Here is a 15,923-nt window from a genome sequence, read left to right on the forward strand (position 1 = left end):
AGATCTAGGATTTTAACCTAGGCTTCTTTCTATTACATCATTCTAGAGAGATTGATTATGGTACAGTTTCCTCATTAGTGGGTGAAATATTTTTTACTTAGGCTGTGATAGTAGAGAGAGAAGAGGCTCTGTAATTTCCCCTTCTTGATTTGAGAAATATTATTTTAGAATAAGCCTCTATTTCAGTGTAAATGGCACTCTGCTCTAACCCCTATGTTTTGCCTTCCTTTGCTAGATCTTGGTCAAGGTCAACTAAAAGACAAAGTTCACCTGTCTCCCTGACCCTTGAGGCCAACAATAGACAAGCAGATTAGAAAAAATCTTATCTCCCTGAAACACAGCAAATTACTCCCAAGGCCAGGGATTGATCAGCTATGAACCTAGCTGAGTGTGTTTTTTGCATACTATAAGTGTCTGTGGGTAACTTTGTTCTAATGCTTCTTATTGTCTCGTGGAGTCACTTGAGTTCTGTTTGCTCTATTTCATTTTTCAGGGTTCCCTACTTGGTTAAGTTTTTCAACCAACCAAGGAAGTGAGGCAGGATGTTGATAACTATTCTGTTTTGAGTTGCTTTATCTGTGTTATAATATGTAACTTTAGTATGCAACAAATAGTTGCAAAATTGTAAAGAAAAATTTCTTTTCTGTGTCTTTTCCCATTCCTTTTCTATGTTCCTCTCTTCCTTTATCTGTATTCTTGCTCCCAAGGCTTACAAGACTTATTCTGGCTAGGCCCAGATGCATTCCACTGTATGTCTTATTTGGGCTTGACCTCCCTTCCCCATGAAGTCAAGGATATAGAAGCACTTTCTCAAGTAAATTTAATGGTCCTATTTCTCAATTCCTCTGAACTCTGCTAAATGTCTGGCTAACTAAAGTTTGATAAACCAACTCATGTTGTATTGTTAATGGCTGATAATGATTCAGCTTGTTTAAGAAATATTTGCAATGTCAGCCTGAAGAACACATCTTTCCTCTTTTCTTATTTGGTATAACCACTTTAAAGATGTCAAAATACACAAAAATCTACAGTGAAATGAAATCCGTGGGCTTAATTCCATACTTGATATTCAAACAGATAACAATAATCTGCCTACCTAGGTAGAGCTTGAGGGACAATGGGTTTCCCTAAAACCTATATTTACGTTGTAGTGCAGAAAGGCCAACATGAGTTAGTCAGATGCTGTACTGTTATGGAAAAGTGAAAGGAAAAAAAGAATAGATGACTTCTCACAACCTCAGGTCCTCTAAGGGCACAGTTTTGAAGATACAGGTATATATAATTGTTTGGAAAGATACCAACATATAATTAGAGTTCTCAGAGTTCTTCTGTCCTGATTTCCTCTTACCAACACCCAGATCATATGTTCATGACCAGAATGATTGTACGGTATGCGAAGGCTGAGTCAGCTCACTCGGTTTCCAGATTCCTAATGTTCGGCTACTTAATCTGGTAGCTGAATCAATGTGATTTGATGATGATGAATGTAATATATTTGTCTTCTTGACAATAAAGGGATAGACCAGTGCACAACCCAATGAAAATTGGATGAACATGTTTGTATTTGCTCAAAACTAGTTCTTTATCAGGAGACACAGCCTGTCACTTTTAATTCTCATACTATAAATGAGAAACATAATAAATGAAAGCGACTGTACAGAGCTCCCAGAAAATAGCGACACTGATTTGGGTTAAGATAAACCTGGCAGAAGGAACTGAGTAAGGCTGTCCTACAGCAATTGCTTAATTGCTACCCTTTCAAAATCATTGATGGACTTACAAGAAATAATACTCCCACTATCTTCCTCCTAGGATTGTAAGGTTTTTAAACCTTAAAGAGCTATAGAAAAATGACTTAATGGGGATAATAAAGCTATGGGCTAACATTATATAAAATCTAGATAATGGTTGGATAACAACAAAGAAAGACATCTTGGCTTAGTGAAATTAGACGGCTAACCTTATAGTCAGGAAGACCTGAGTTCAAGTTCTGACTCTGATAACATTAATTAGTGATGTGACCCTGTGCTTTGGACAATTCTACAGACTTTTAAATTGCAGACAAATCTTCAGAAATGGAGGAAACTTTTACACTGATGAAATCACAGGTTTGGTCCCAAAATAAAAGGGTGAATGGCAAAGTGATTTGTCAAAGTAATATTTTTCAAATTTCTTTTCACTTTTCTTCTAGTCAAGTAGACTTTAATACTTTGAAGATTTACGTATTTATCACTGTGAACAGGTGTGTGTGTTTGTCCTTCATTTCCAAAGAAGACTATGCCATCAGAGAAATAATGACATGACTTTGTTTTGAGTGGAGGGCTGTGCAGGTCACCAGCCTCACTTCTCCTCCAGAGCCATCTGAATCCAGTGACCAGACATTCATCAGGATGACTGGAGATGACCCAGGATGAGGCAACTGGGGTTAAGTGACTTGCCCAAGGTCACACAGGTAGTGGGTGTCAAGTGTCTGAGGTGAGATTTGAACTCAGGTCCTCCTGACTCCTGCACTGGTGCTCCATCCACTGTACCACCTAGCTGCCCTTTGTGAACAGGTAGTACTTCCACTGAAGTAGATCCCAATTACTCTGCAACCTGGTAATTGGTCTTTGAGAATGGGCTGAAATGTTAATCACTATGGAGTCAATTTGATGATGAATCTCTCTAAAATTTGCTCTTACAGTCTTCAAATAGCAGACATTCAATTGGTTGCCATGCCCAAAATTAAAGTCTTTCTAGCTTTGTAGGACTTGTGTTCTGCTTGGCATGCCTTTTGGAAACTCATGGTCACCTCCACATTATGAGGAGGCAAAAGAGTAAGACTTTTGTGAATATCGGTTAAATATGTAGGTCTGGAGAAATTTATCAGATCCCTGTCATCCAAAGTATTGTTGATCAGCTTTCAAAGTTAGGAAAAATGAGAATAAATTTGCCCTGGCACAATAAAAAAACCAGCAAGATATGGCCAGTATGTATTCACATTGGAGGATAGTATATTTTTAATACTGTGAACAACTATAATACCTGTACAACTTTAGATTCTAAGCTAAGTACAAATGAATGGAATGGAGAAGGAACGGAAAACGTGCTCACTTGGAATTCCCTAATGTCTGGAGGACACAATTTGATGCCTGACATGCATAAGACTTTTTCTCTGCGCATGAAATGTGTAATGGATGTGTGTGTGTATGAGGAGGAAGTAATTTTTTTGCTCATTGTAGCACAATCATTTGTTTCTCCAACTTTTAGCATTGTGTTTGGCATTTAGTAAGTACTTAATGCTTTTTGAACAAGGTTCCCATGAAAAGGCTACTTCCTCTTTTAAGTTTAGCACAGGCAGGGAAACTGCATTCATTTTTAATTTGAAAGTGACCACATGAATATATTTAATCTATCCCATGTCTAATCAGTTTTCCTCAAAACCAACTTAGAGGTCTTCAGATTTTACAGCTTATTTTAGTGTTTTAATAGTCACTATTGATGACCCTTATATCTGACATTTTCCAGGGATAATTTAATCCTGTTCCTTTATTCTCTTTTTCACTGGGGTGATAAAAATGGCTGGTCTATATCTTACTTCAAACAATCTAGTTCATATCATAGATTGTTAGAAAGGTACCTAGATCTATCTCTGTAAAGTATTATGGTACTGCATGTCCTGAAGTGTGACCCTCGGACTCCTCTAAACTAGGTAAAGAATCTTCATGGAATAGAAGATTCTCATCTAGATTGAAGATAGGAGCTGAAGACACAGTAAGGATTCCAGAATAGAGTATTATCTTTTCTCTATTTCTGTCATTCCATCCTCAAAAGTAGCCAGTCCAAGAAACTGCCCATAATTAATATATACAATTCCAGCACCTATCTCCTCTCCATAGTTATGTATGTACTTGGCACTGCATGAATTTATACTTATTTATATATAGCAGAAACTCATTATGTGGTGATTCATTAGTATATGGATACTGTGAGGATTTATGTTCCCTAAAGAATAACTAAATTCAGTAAAAGTCTGATTAGCCTACAATGTATTAAATCTATCCTTATTATCAATCAGCATGATAGAGGATTTAAGTTCTTAGTACCTGGGCATTTTTGTTTGCTTCTATTTCACATTTAGATTGTAAAGCTAAATATTCCCTATAACTGTCTTCATAGCACAAAAATAAATTGTGGGTTAACTTCTATTACATATTTTGAATGAGGCCTGAGACTTAATTATATTTAATTTGTACAACAGCACTCTTAAGATTATTCTTGCAGAGAGTGTAATCCAAGTAATAGGGTCTTTTTTTTAAAATATAAAAACTTTATTTTCCTAATGATCTCACAGGGATAAGTTCAGGAATCACAGAATAGTCCTTAGCAGATATTTGAAGGCAGGCAGTGTCTTTTTTTTTTTTAAATTGTTTATCACTAGTGCTTAGTATAGTGGTATCTGCACAGTAAATACTTAAGATTTTTTTCAGTTATACATCTCTGTTAGACAAGGCAGTAGCAATCTCCAGATTTAATTATTGTGATGCTCTATGCTGTGCCAACGCATTTTTAGGGCAGGATGAAAATTAAATATGACAAGCAAGTAGTGTGCTTTGCTGTCTCATGCTGGAAATCAGAATTCCATAAGAATAAAATAGAAAATGTGTGGCATTTCAAAATAACATATACACCTACAACTATCATGTTTTCCTACACTTCCTTAGAGTGCTAGAAACCTTTGGATATTCTTTTTTTCACAAGAGGGCGCTCTTTCCTATTGCTTGCAAAAGCAGCTTATAAAACTGCTCACAGTCCCTCAAAATTTGTACTTAACAATTGCCTCATTTTAGTAACTGGGGAAACATATATACTGCATTAGTTCTTATGGAAAGTACTTTTCTGTGTCTAGAACTCTGATTTTAATCAGTGTGGGGAGTTCCACATGACACTATTCCTTTTATAAATGCAGATTAGCAACTTTTGTTTCATATTTGTATGGGAACACAGAGAAATTAAAGAACTTGCCCAATAAGTCAATATCCAGCTAATTTGGATTCTGAGGCCTGCTCACTACCTGCTACACACCAGGATGCCTAATAATTAAGACGTCTTAGGAAAGGTTTATTTATTAAACATTTTACTTGCACTGTCCTGCTAATAAAAAACAAAGACTTTTATTTAGACAGTGCTCTTAGTATACAAAGCACATTCCTCATAACAACCCTTCAATTTGGTAGCTCTAGTGGTATTATCTCCATTTTACAGATAAGGAAATTGAGGTGTGAAGTGTTTTACCCAACTGAATGGCAGAGCTACAAATCAAACTCCAGTCTTCTGACTTCAAGTGCTTTTTCTACTATATCATGTTGTAGCTAAAAAGTTGTGTGAAACTTGTGCCATCTGGGACAATGCAGGAATCCAGTTCCTGGACAGATCTCAAGACCATTTCATAGCACTGTAAAGCAAACACAATGGAAACTTCAAAGTGCTAAATAAATGTGAGCTACTATCACATGCTTCTTGGATATCAACTCAGAGGTTTGGGCATTAGTTTGCCATACACAGTACAGGAACCTGCTACACTTTGTTGTTCACTCAAGTCTGCCTCTTTGTGACCCCATGGACCAGATACAATTCTGATAACTAGAATTTGTTCTATGATTATTTCTCAAGTGAATACTCTACTTGGTAAGACGAAAATATTTGTTCAAATTCTATCACCCAACCCTTTCTTCTAGTATACAGGATTATACGAATTGTGTAACTCTGAATTTATGTACTGTATACATCAACTTCTATGAAACTGAGACTCTTAAAAGAACAGTGAGATCTTTATATTAGTTTGCAGCAAAATGAACTCATTCATTTATTCATCCATTACATAAATATTTATTTAACTCCTACCACTTGCAATAAATTGTGCTGGGTGATGTGAGGTGTTCAAAGAACACATGATCCCTGGAATTTTTAGTCTCACAAAGGTGACAAAGTGAAGACAATTAACTACCACATAAGAAAAAATGTGAAGTCTTTGGCATTTTTTTTTCTTTTAGTCTGGACCTATGAAGAAACTCCTTTTATGTAGGCTGGCACTTTCTTTGAAACTTACAGTCTTAGAGAGTTGTCTACAGCACTTGAGACTGAGAACTGTTATTATAAAGTTCATTTTAACAAAAGACTCTGATGCTGTCAAAGTAGGCAGCTGTGATCTATTATCCACTTTGAAAACTTTGGTAGGGAACAATGGAGACTCTCATCCTGTCACAGTGAGTATATCAACCTCCAGTGCTGCCTCCATCCATATATTAGATCTCCCTTCAAGGAAATTCACCAAGCTACGTAGAGCAATAGAAGCAGCTGGGAAGGCAAAGAGACGATTCAATAATTCAATTCCATAAACATTTATTATTGCTCTTATTATGTGCCAGGCACTACGCTAAGTGCTGGGATACAAAAGGAGGCAAAAGACAGGCCCTGCCTCATGGAGCTTACGATCTAATAGAGGAGACAACAAGGCAAGCTATATATAAAATAGGAAGTAATCAAGAGGGAAAGTGCTGAAATTAAGAGGGGTTGGGGAAGTCTTCCCCTAGGAGGAGGGATTTTGGTTGGGACTTAAAGGAAGCCAAGGAGTTCAGCAGTTAGAGTGGAGGGAGAACATTCCAGGCATGTGCGGTCAGACTGAGACAATAACCAGAACTGAGAGACGGCCTGTCTTGTTCATATAACAGCCAGGAGGCCAGTGTCCCTGGGAAGAAGATAGAAGAGTATGTGTTGGGGAGTAAGGTATAGGAAAGGTAGGAGGGGGTTAACTTAAGAAGGGTAGGAGGGTGTCTGGTGAAGGAAAACAATAGTTGGAATACCAGAGCATTTTGGATTTACTCCTGGAGGCAACAGGAAGCCACTGAAATTTATCAGGTAGGGGGTGACATTATCAGACCTGTTCTTTACGACAGTGAGAAATCCAGGATGACTCTTGGGTTGTGAGCCCGAGGAACTGGGAGGATGGTGTTGCCTTGTACAGTAAGGGGAAAAGGTAAGGAGTTCTGTTTTGCATATGCTGAGTTTCATTTGTCGAATGCACATGCTGAGGATGTGGGAAGGCAGTTGGAGACGTGAGACTGGACATCAGCAGAGATGCTGAGGCAGGAGAGCTGGATGTGAGAAAGGGCATAAACATGGTGATTAAATCCACGAGAACTGATAAAATCACCAAGGGAAGAACTATAGAGGGAGACGAGGAGCCGGGAGAGAACCCGGAGAAGGGGCAGAAAGCACAAGGTCCACCAGCTGCTGCCCCCCCGGAAGGCGGGGCGGCTCCTTTTACCCCTTCTCCCATCTAGAGAGGCACTTCCTTCACGGGGGGAGCCAGGCTTTGCCACCCATTGGCCATTCCCCTTCCCAGACCCGCTTCTCGGGGCAGATTTAAAGCTGGAAGGCACCTCAAACGAGTCCTAGGGTTCCCCATCCCGGGTGAGTGAAGGAAAACAAAACCCTGGCAGTCCAACATAATCAATGTTTTCGTTTTTCTTTGGGATCCTTTAGTGTTCTGGGCCGCCTCTTTTTGTCACTTTTGCCTGCCTGGGGAAGTCTGCAGGCATCTAAGAATGAATGGAATGACAAAGGGGAACCATTACGTGGGACACAGCTGCGGGAGGTACGAAGCGCGCCTGGGATCAGGAAGACCTCACTTCAAACTGAGAGCTTGGTAAGCCTTAAAGCGTGATATAAAAGCCAACTGCGATTTAAGAATTAAAGAAACTGTCCGGCCTTACTTCCGGAAGTGTTTGGCACTACATACGTATACCTTATATCCAACTGCTTGCCTGTAGGGAGGGAGAGAATTTGGAACTCAAAAAGTTTTAAAAACGAGTGTTTAAAAACTGTTTTTACTGGGGGGAAATAAAAATACTAAATAAAAAAGGTCCAACCCTCTCATTTTGCAGAAGATTTAGAGAATGAGGCCGAGGTATCTTCGGATTCGAACCCGCCTCCTCCAAGTGCAAATTCAGGGCTTGGCTTTTCCCTCACCTACAGGACGAGGCGCTTGGCCTAGATCTCCCGGGGGGCCCTTTTCCGGGGGGCCACGCCAGAACCTCCATCACGCCCCTCTCCGATTCTGGCCGCTCCGGACACCTTCCCGGGCTCAGCCTCTGACGGAGAGGGCAGAGGAACGGCTTCCGCCGGCACTGACCCGCCGCCGTTAGGAACAGCTACTACCTACTTCCCCCCTGGCCCGGCTCGGCTCGCACGCTCTTCCGCTTCCGGTCCCGCCCCTGAAGAGTGCTGCATTGTGGGAGCTCCTTCCTTTCTCGCTTCCCGGCCATCTTGGCGGCAGGTCTCTGGTGAGTGGGCCTCTGTGGGCTCGGGGATGGCGTGGCCCTGGGGGTCTCCCGGGGATTCCAGATACTAAGTGTCCCCCCCCTGTGTCTCTGTGCTCCAGGCTGAGGGTCCTCCCGCACCGCAGGCAGGAAGATGGTGGCCGCAAAGAAGACGGTGAGTGGGGCGGGCCTGAGCCGCCGGCGGCCTCCACACGTGGAGCTAGCCGGGCTCCAGGAGCCGCAGCCGGGGAGCGGCGGACGGGCGGATGGGCAGGCAGGATCGGGAGGGGTGAAATCGCTCCCCCACCACCCCCACTCTCCCCATGTCCTCGCAGGCCCGATTTCCAGGGTCGAGAAGAGCGAAGGGCGGATCCGAATGGGGAGAGTGTCCTGGGAGCTTTCCAGGCCCGGCCGCGGGTTTGGGGTGGGGGTGCACCGACTGCGTGGAGCCCCGGACTTAGAACGGTCTGCAATGTCTCCTGCAGAAAAAGTCGCTGGAGTCCATCAACTCGAGGCTCCAGCTGGTCATGAAAAGCGGCAAGTACGTGCTAGGCTACAAACAGACGCTGAAAATGATCAGACAAGGCAAAGCCAAACTGGTCATCTTAGCCAACAACTGCCCAGCCCTGAGGTACGTGGCCGCTGTGTGCTGTGGGGCACCCCAGCACTATCGGAGGCGTAAATTGGGGGAGGGGGGGTTGGGGGTGTCTGGTGAAGTGCATAGAAGCTTGCCTGTACTTGAGAGACAGGGAGACCCCGGCTCAAGTCAGACTTCAAACACCAATCCTGGACTAGCCAGAATCTCCCCGAGCCTTCGTTTACTCAGCTATGAAACAGGGATCAGACACCATCCTCACATGCTGAGGAGAATCAAGTGAGATGAAGTATGTAAAAGGTATTGCAAAGTTTTAGGTAAATATCGGGCTGTTTGAAAAAAAAAAAACTTGTTTCATATCCTGTCTTTGAAGCCTACTGTCCATGTGACCAGGAACTTAAACTGTATGAGCCTCACTGTCCTGGTATCTAAAGTGAGGATGGAATTTGCACCACCTACCTTGGAGGGTTGCTTGGAGAAAAGCACTGTAGACCTAAGAAATTATGCCTATTAAAATTAGGGTCTGACAACACGTTGGACTTAATTTTGCAGGTTTTTACACAATCTTACTGTGAGATGGTGATTTTAAGCTACATTGGAGAGTCAGGGCATTTTGGAAGCTGGAAGGAGCTCTTTAGATTGTTTGTTTTAAAAGTAACCATTTTACTAGGGTATGTATTTAATATGTATGTAGCAGGTTGATATGTTTCTGATGTGTAGACTGGAATCTGATATACAAAAACTGTGCCATTAGCTGTCTGAATTATGAATCTATTTGTAATCAGTCCTTTTAAACACTTGGAATATTGGAGCTATAAGGGATCCTGTTAGCTTTGTATATTAGGCACCTAATAAATGGTGAAATGAATTTGCTTTCTTTATTTGTAAAATGAGGGAATTAGACCAAATATAAGGTTTGCAAAACACTTTACAAATATTACCTCATTCTAACTTTACAAATATTACCTCATTCTATCCTTACAACAATACTGGAAGCTAGCTGTTTTCCTCTTTTACAGATAAAATGAGGCATACAGAGATTAAGTGATAGGGACACACTTGTAGTAAGGGTCTGAGGCAGAATTTGAACTGCTGTTGGTCTTCTGATTTCTAAGTCCATTGCTGTACCTACTGTGCCCCCTAACTGTCTCACATGATTTCTGAGGCTTAGAAAGGGGTAAAATGAACTGTAAAGCACTGGTGTTAAATACAAAAAATGGAGGCCACTAAACTGTGCAGACCACATAAAAAACTGCATATTGACATCTGTTTTATTTTATTGTTTATTTTGTCAAATAGTTCCCGGTTATATTTTGAGCTGGTTCAAGCAGGGTGTTTGACACATGTACTGGAGCAATCTTGCATGTAGATTTCAATATTGAGCTCTGCAGAAATTTAAATTGGTCCTAGAAAATTGCTCAGCTGTGGATAGCATTTCTCAAAACATTTTTTGGGAATTTAAGACCTAAAGAAACTTTTAAAAAAATTTTTTTCCCCAGTTAATTTTTACATACCCATAGTGTTTCTCTTTTGGCCATTGACCTATGTGCAAATTAAAATTAGCATGGTTGGTTCTTACTCTTTAAGGTCCCTTCAAAGACTACTTCTGTTGAACCTCCCTTGACCACTGTCATACCAGGTGATAGCTTTACTTCCTCTGGGAAACTAGCACTTTTTGCCTATACTGTTCATTTGTCCCATATGATGGTTTGTGATACACATTGTCTCGATTGTAAGTTCTTTGAGAACAGCCAGTTGATAAATGTTAAGTGTGTACTGTGTGCTTGGCACTGTGTTAAGCATTAGAACAGGCAGCCTCAGCCTATTTTAGTCTTTTTTGTATCCCTTTTCATGTTTGGCACTTAATAAGCACTCATAAGTTGCTTTCTAAAATTCCTTGCATCTTCATCTGTACTTTCTGGCCTCCCTGACTTCCATCTAGTCCCAGCTAAAATTTCATTTTATTATTTCCAATTTGTCTTGTATATGTCTTATTTGTACAATTTGTACAATCTTATTTGTACAATTATTGTCTTCCCTAGTAGAGTGAGTTTGAGAGCCAGAAATTATCTTGTTTTTCTATTTTCCCTGCTCTTAGCATGAAGTTGTTCAATGGATTTAGTCATATCCGATTCTCCATGATCCAGTTTGGAGTTTTCTTGGCAAAAATTTTGGAGTGGTTTGCCATTTCCTTCTCCAGCTCATTTTACAGATGAGGAAACAGAGGGAAACAGTACTAAGTGACTTATTCAGGGACATACAGCTAGTAAGTGTCTGAGACTGGATTTGAACTCAGAAAGATGAAGTCTTCCTGACTGTAGACCTGGCATTCTATCTACAGTGCCTTGCACATAAATAGGAACTTAATAAATGTCCATTGACTGTTACATGCTACTCTCATTTGAATAATGTACCCTATCTTGTACTGAACCCAATAAAATTTAGCATGTTCACAATAGACTGACTCAAAGTGGTATGTTTTTTAGTTAGGATTAATAGTGAAATTTAATTTTTTTTTAACTCAAAAAATGAAAAGCGATAACATTATTGAATTTTTATTCTTTTAAACAAACATTAATTACTACATGCATAAAACTGTTAATATTTTGAGGACAAAGAATAAATGATGCATGGGCTCTTCTGGGAGGAAGTATGGGAGATCCCATGCACAAATAAAGGGTACCATGGGGATGTTGAAAGGAGAAGGCAATTTTTAAAGGAATCAGTAGTCTGTGGGTTGTGACCCTGAAAGACTAACCCTTGAAAGATAGGTTAGCAGGAAAAACTAACTTCTAGACAGGGAATTGTGTAAGAAAAGGTAAATGTACGACCTGCTTTGCATCATTAATTTTGATTTTACTGGATTATAGTGTGTATGAAGTTGCAGAGGAAGGAGTATGTGAGGTAACTTTGGAAAAGGTAAGTTGAAGTATGATAGTTTGAGTTTGGCCTTTATCCAGTAGGCAGTGGCAAAGCTTCATTTTCTTGGGCTAATATGTCATTAATTTTATTTATCTTCAGGAAATCAGAGATTGAATATTACGCTATGTTGGCCAAAACTGGAGTACATCACTACAGTGGCAATAACATTGAATTGGGTACAGCATGTGGGAAGTACTACAGAGTATGTACACTGGCTATCATTGATCCAGGTATGTTTATTTAAGGAGTCTAGCTTAGCTGTACATGTGCACTACATATCCTTTTTCTAAACTTAATAATGTCTAAGAACTTATTGGTGCCAACACATGGGTGATTAGTCAGCAAGCACTGTGCTGAATCTCATTTGCTATGAATTAAGGTTGTAGAAGTTTAAAAACAAACCGTCTTTAAAAACTTACAAGACTTGAGTCACCTAAGGTATAGTCACTTGCCTAAGCAGGCAGTGCTGTGCTGAACAAGTGAAAATATAATGGTACGTTTTCTTGGGAAAGGATTGAGGAGTACAAGAATTCTAGGCTGAAGTTTTTGTACTTAGTTATTGTAGAACAATAGGGCTCTTCCAAGAGACTTTAGCTTTTATATAGGATATAGTTTTAAGGAAATGGTAGTTAGGAAGGGGAATTGTAAGTATCACTGATGCCTTGAAAAGGTAAGAAAATCATTAGCTCCAGAATAAAATTGACAGCACAGGCAACCTAATGATCATTGGAGTTTGGTTTAGTGTATTGCGAATATTCTCGCTGGCCTGATATTATTGTGATCTGGTCAGGCTAGACATTCGCTAAATTAAGACCATGCATTGTGTCTCCAGAACTAGTTCTCTTCCCTGGTTTTGGTTTTGTAAATGCTGGTAACAAACTAAAGGTAAGATGTATTTATTTGTCTTTGGTTTGACTTACTGTTGGCTTCTGGAAGTAGAAACTGAGATGTTAGTTCTTTAGTGATCTTTTTTTCAACTCTGAGAGAAATGAAGATTGCTCTTGGGGAGATAACTGTTCTTTTAAGGGAAAGTGGGCAAGTATAATAGTTGGTAAGTTCATACAGCAGTTTAAAAAATTCTTAGAATTTTCAGGGATTATAACTCAGAGAATTTGTTTAATTTCTGACTTTCAGTGATGATTAGCTTAATAGTTTCATCAGTTGTCTTTTATGTAAATTGTAACATTATTTTGTTTTTTAAATTTTCTAGGTGATTCTGATATCATTAGAAGCATGCCAGAACAGACCAGTGAAAAGTAAACTGTACAAAAGTATTCTTTAATAAACTGGCCAGAACTTGTTTTAAAAAAGTTGTATGCATCACTGTTTATTTTCCCTTGTTGAAATGGGAATTCATTTGCTTTATCTTTTCATTCTTGTTCAGACTTTTATCTTTGTAGAGCATTCTTTCCCCCATACTCGTCTGTCTTTGTCAGTAAATAGATGTACATGTACAAACCTCTAAAACTTTTAACCAAAATTTAATTTTCAACAAAATTTATCATTGCTTTTAATGAACAAGAAAAATGTTTACAATCTGTATCCTTGGCTCTTGTCCTAGTTAGTCAAGGTTCATTTAGAGGTTGAAGTTCTAATGTACAAAAAGGAATGATAACATCTATATGATACTTTGAGTGGGGTCTGGGTGCTAATGGCCAATTTTCAAAGAGTTCAACAAAACTAAACATGAATTGAAATTTTATATGGTGCTCCAAACCCATAGCTTTCTGGGGTCCAAGATTGGTCATTATGACATGACAGTATTCAGTATTAAACTTTGGTTTACAGAGTGCTTTTAAATGTAGGACAGCAATAGGAGAAAGAGGAGGAAACAAATTGACATCCTCAGTGCAGTACTAGCCAGCACTCCCATTCCTAGAATGATGTTCTTTCTCACCTCTTAAATCCTAGTTTCCCTATTTCTTGTAAGACCCATTTTAAAAAAATCACCTGCTGGAGACCTTTTCCAGTCATTATCTTACCTTTCCCCTTGAGATTATCATCTGTTTTATAATGAATATATTGATATGTACTTATTTACCCCTCCTACCTCCTTCTCCTGTAGAGGGCAAGATCATCAGTATCTCTTACCCCCCACCCCATGCAATATTCAGCCTGTTGATAAGGCCTCTGAACTTCACCTTTGCAATGTTTCTGAAATACACACTCCCCTCTCTCTGACACTGCAAGCCCTTAAGTCTTTTGACTACAGTCTATCCTCTAATCACTAAAGTGGTTTTTCCTAAAGAACAGGTCTGATCATGTCAAATATCCTCTTACCCCCCTCCCTTAGACAAACTATAGTGGCTTCCTATTGCCCTAGGATCAAATACAAAATCATCTGTTTGGCATTCAGAGCCTTTCATAATGTCCTGTCCTACCCTTTTTACACCATTCTCTTTGACCCAGTGACACTGACCTGGTTCCATTAATGAGACACTCCATCTCTCAGTTTTGGGCATTCTTTCTGGCTAACTGCTATGTTTGGAATGTTCTCTTTCATCCACTCTTAACTACTGACTTCTGGCTTTTAGGTGGCTAAGTGAACAGAACCCTGGGCCTGGAGTCAGGAATGAATGATTTTAAATCTGGCCTCAGACAGTTAATAGCTACATGATCATAGGCAAGTCACTTTACCTCTGTTTGCCTCAGTTTTCTAATTTGTAAAGTGGGGATAACAACAGCACTTACTCCTAGGGTGGTTGTGAGCATCAAATGAGGTAATTGTAAAATGCTTAGTCTATTGTTTGGCACATAGCTACATAAACGTTATTAAGTATTACGGCTTCCTTTGAGTCCCAACTAAATTTTACAGGAAACCTTTCCCAACTCCTCTTAATTTCAGTACCTTCCCCCAGTTAATTATTTCCTATTTATCCAGTATATAGCTTGCTTTGTATATATTTGAATGCTACCCCCCACTTTGGTTGTTAACTCCTTGAAGGGCAGGGACCATTTCTCTAAATTTATTTTTTTGTACCATTTTAAGTTCTGTCTCCCAGCTGTAGAAATATATATTTTAAAAAACAAGTTCATAGATAGCAGGTTAAGAATCATTGGTCTTCACACCAGTTATCTTTGGGTAGAGAAAATAATGAAAAGAGTGCTGGAGTCAGGAGAGACCTGGATTCAAACCTGCCTCTGACATTAACTAGTCATCATGACCCTTGGGCAAGTTACTTAACCTTTCTAAGCCTGCTAATTCATCTATAAATGGGGGAAATAATAGCACTTTCCTCACAGTATTGTGAGGATCAGATGTGAAAATGTATGTAGAAATGCTTTATCAACCTTGGTATAAATCTGGTATTAGTTTAATGAATACATTTAAGCAGTATTTGGTTTCCCCTAAATATGTAACCCTAATTTTGCTCACTTTAAAACTCATCTGTTTTTCTGTCTACTTAATTTTACATATATTGAGATATATGTAGATATATCTCTATATAGATATATATGGACATAAAAATGTGTTCCTCAAGGCTTGCCATTTTGTAGGAAAGTTAAGACACAGCTGTAATATAAAGTGGAATGTAGCAAGTTCCTTAGAAAAGGTGTAGATAAAGTTCTACTTAGCAGTGGGTTCAGGAAAAGTCTCATGGCAGAGGTGAATGTATAAACAGACTTGGAGCATAGGTAGGATTTTGACAAGCAGGAACAGGGTGAGGAAAAATGCTTGTTGCTGGTTGAATTTGGGGGAGACTGGGTGGTCCTTTTTGCCTGGAGTATAAATTACACAAAAGACTGGGTCTAGATAGAAGGGGGTGTCTTAGGGATCTCAACTGCACTTTATTCAAGTCAGTTTGGCATTTCAGTTACCTAAAGAACAGCTCATGTGCAGACTTGGGGGGCTCCATCCTTTCACTTTCATACATATTTTATGTCTCAACTATCCCATATCCTGGGAAACTTCGCTCTTTCTAAGCCAATATCTGATCCATGATAAACTATCCTCTTTAAATCCTTGCACATACTAGTTACTTACTAAATGTTGAATTCTCTAGGGATTCAAGTTTCAAAATGATCTTATGGAACATTGTGAAAGTTTTTTTTTAAGTCATGAGCATATTTTGGTTCTCTAAATAAATTATGGTTATTTAACTCCT

General features: G+C 39.4%; 1 protein-coding gene and 1 non-coding gene across 2 annotated transcripts; both read left to right on the forward strand.

The window, feature by feature from the left end:
- The first annotated feature begins 8,174 nt into the window (after positions 1-8,174).
- On the forward strand, positions 8,175-13,127 carry RPL30 (ribosomal protein L30). Its single transcript, XM_072603437.1, has 5 exons — positions 8,175-8,324; positions 8,423-8,475; positions 8,786-8,931; positions 11,917-12,047; positions 13,028-13,127. Exons 2-5 carry the CDS (start codon positions 8,455-8,457, stop codon positions 13,075-13,077), a joined length of 348 nt encoding a protein of 115 aa, XP_072459538.1. The 5' UTR covers positions 8,175-8,324; positions 8,423-8,454; the 3' UTR covers positions 13,078-13,127.
- On the forward strand, positions 12,564-12,697 carry LOC140502901 (small nucleolar RNA SNORA72). Its single transcript, XR_011966624.1, has one exon. It is a non-coding gene; the product is annotated as a small nucleolar RNA SNORA72 (small nucleolar RNA).
- Positions 13,128-15,923: the final 2,796 nt, after the last annotated feature.

The sequence above is a fragment of the Notamacropus eugenii genome, chromosome 4, assembly GCF_028372415.1.
Source record: "Notamacropus eugenii isolate mMacEug1 chromosome 4, mMacEug1.pri_v2, whole genome shotgun sequence".
Classification (NCBI taxonomy): domain Eukaryota; kingdom Metazoa; phylum Chordata; class Mammalia; order Diprotodontia; family Macropodidae; genus Notamacropus; species Notamacropus eugenii.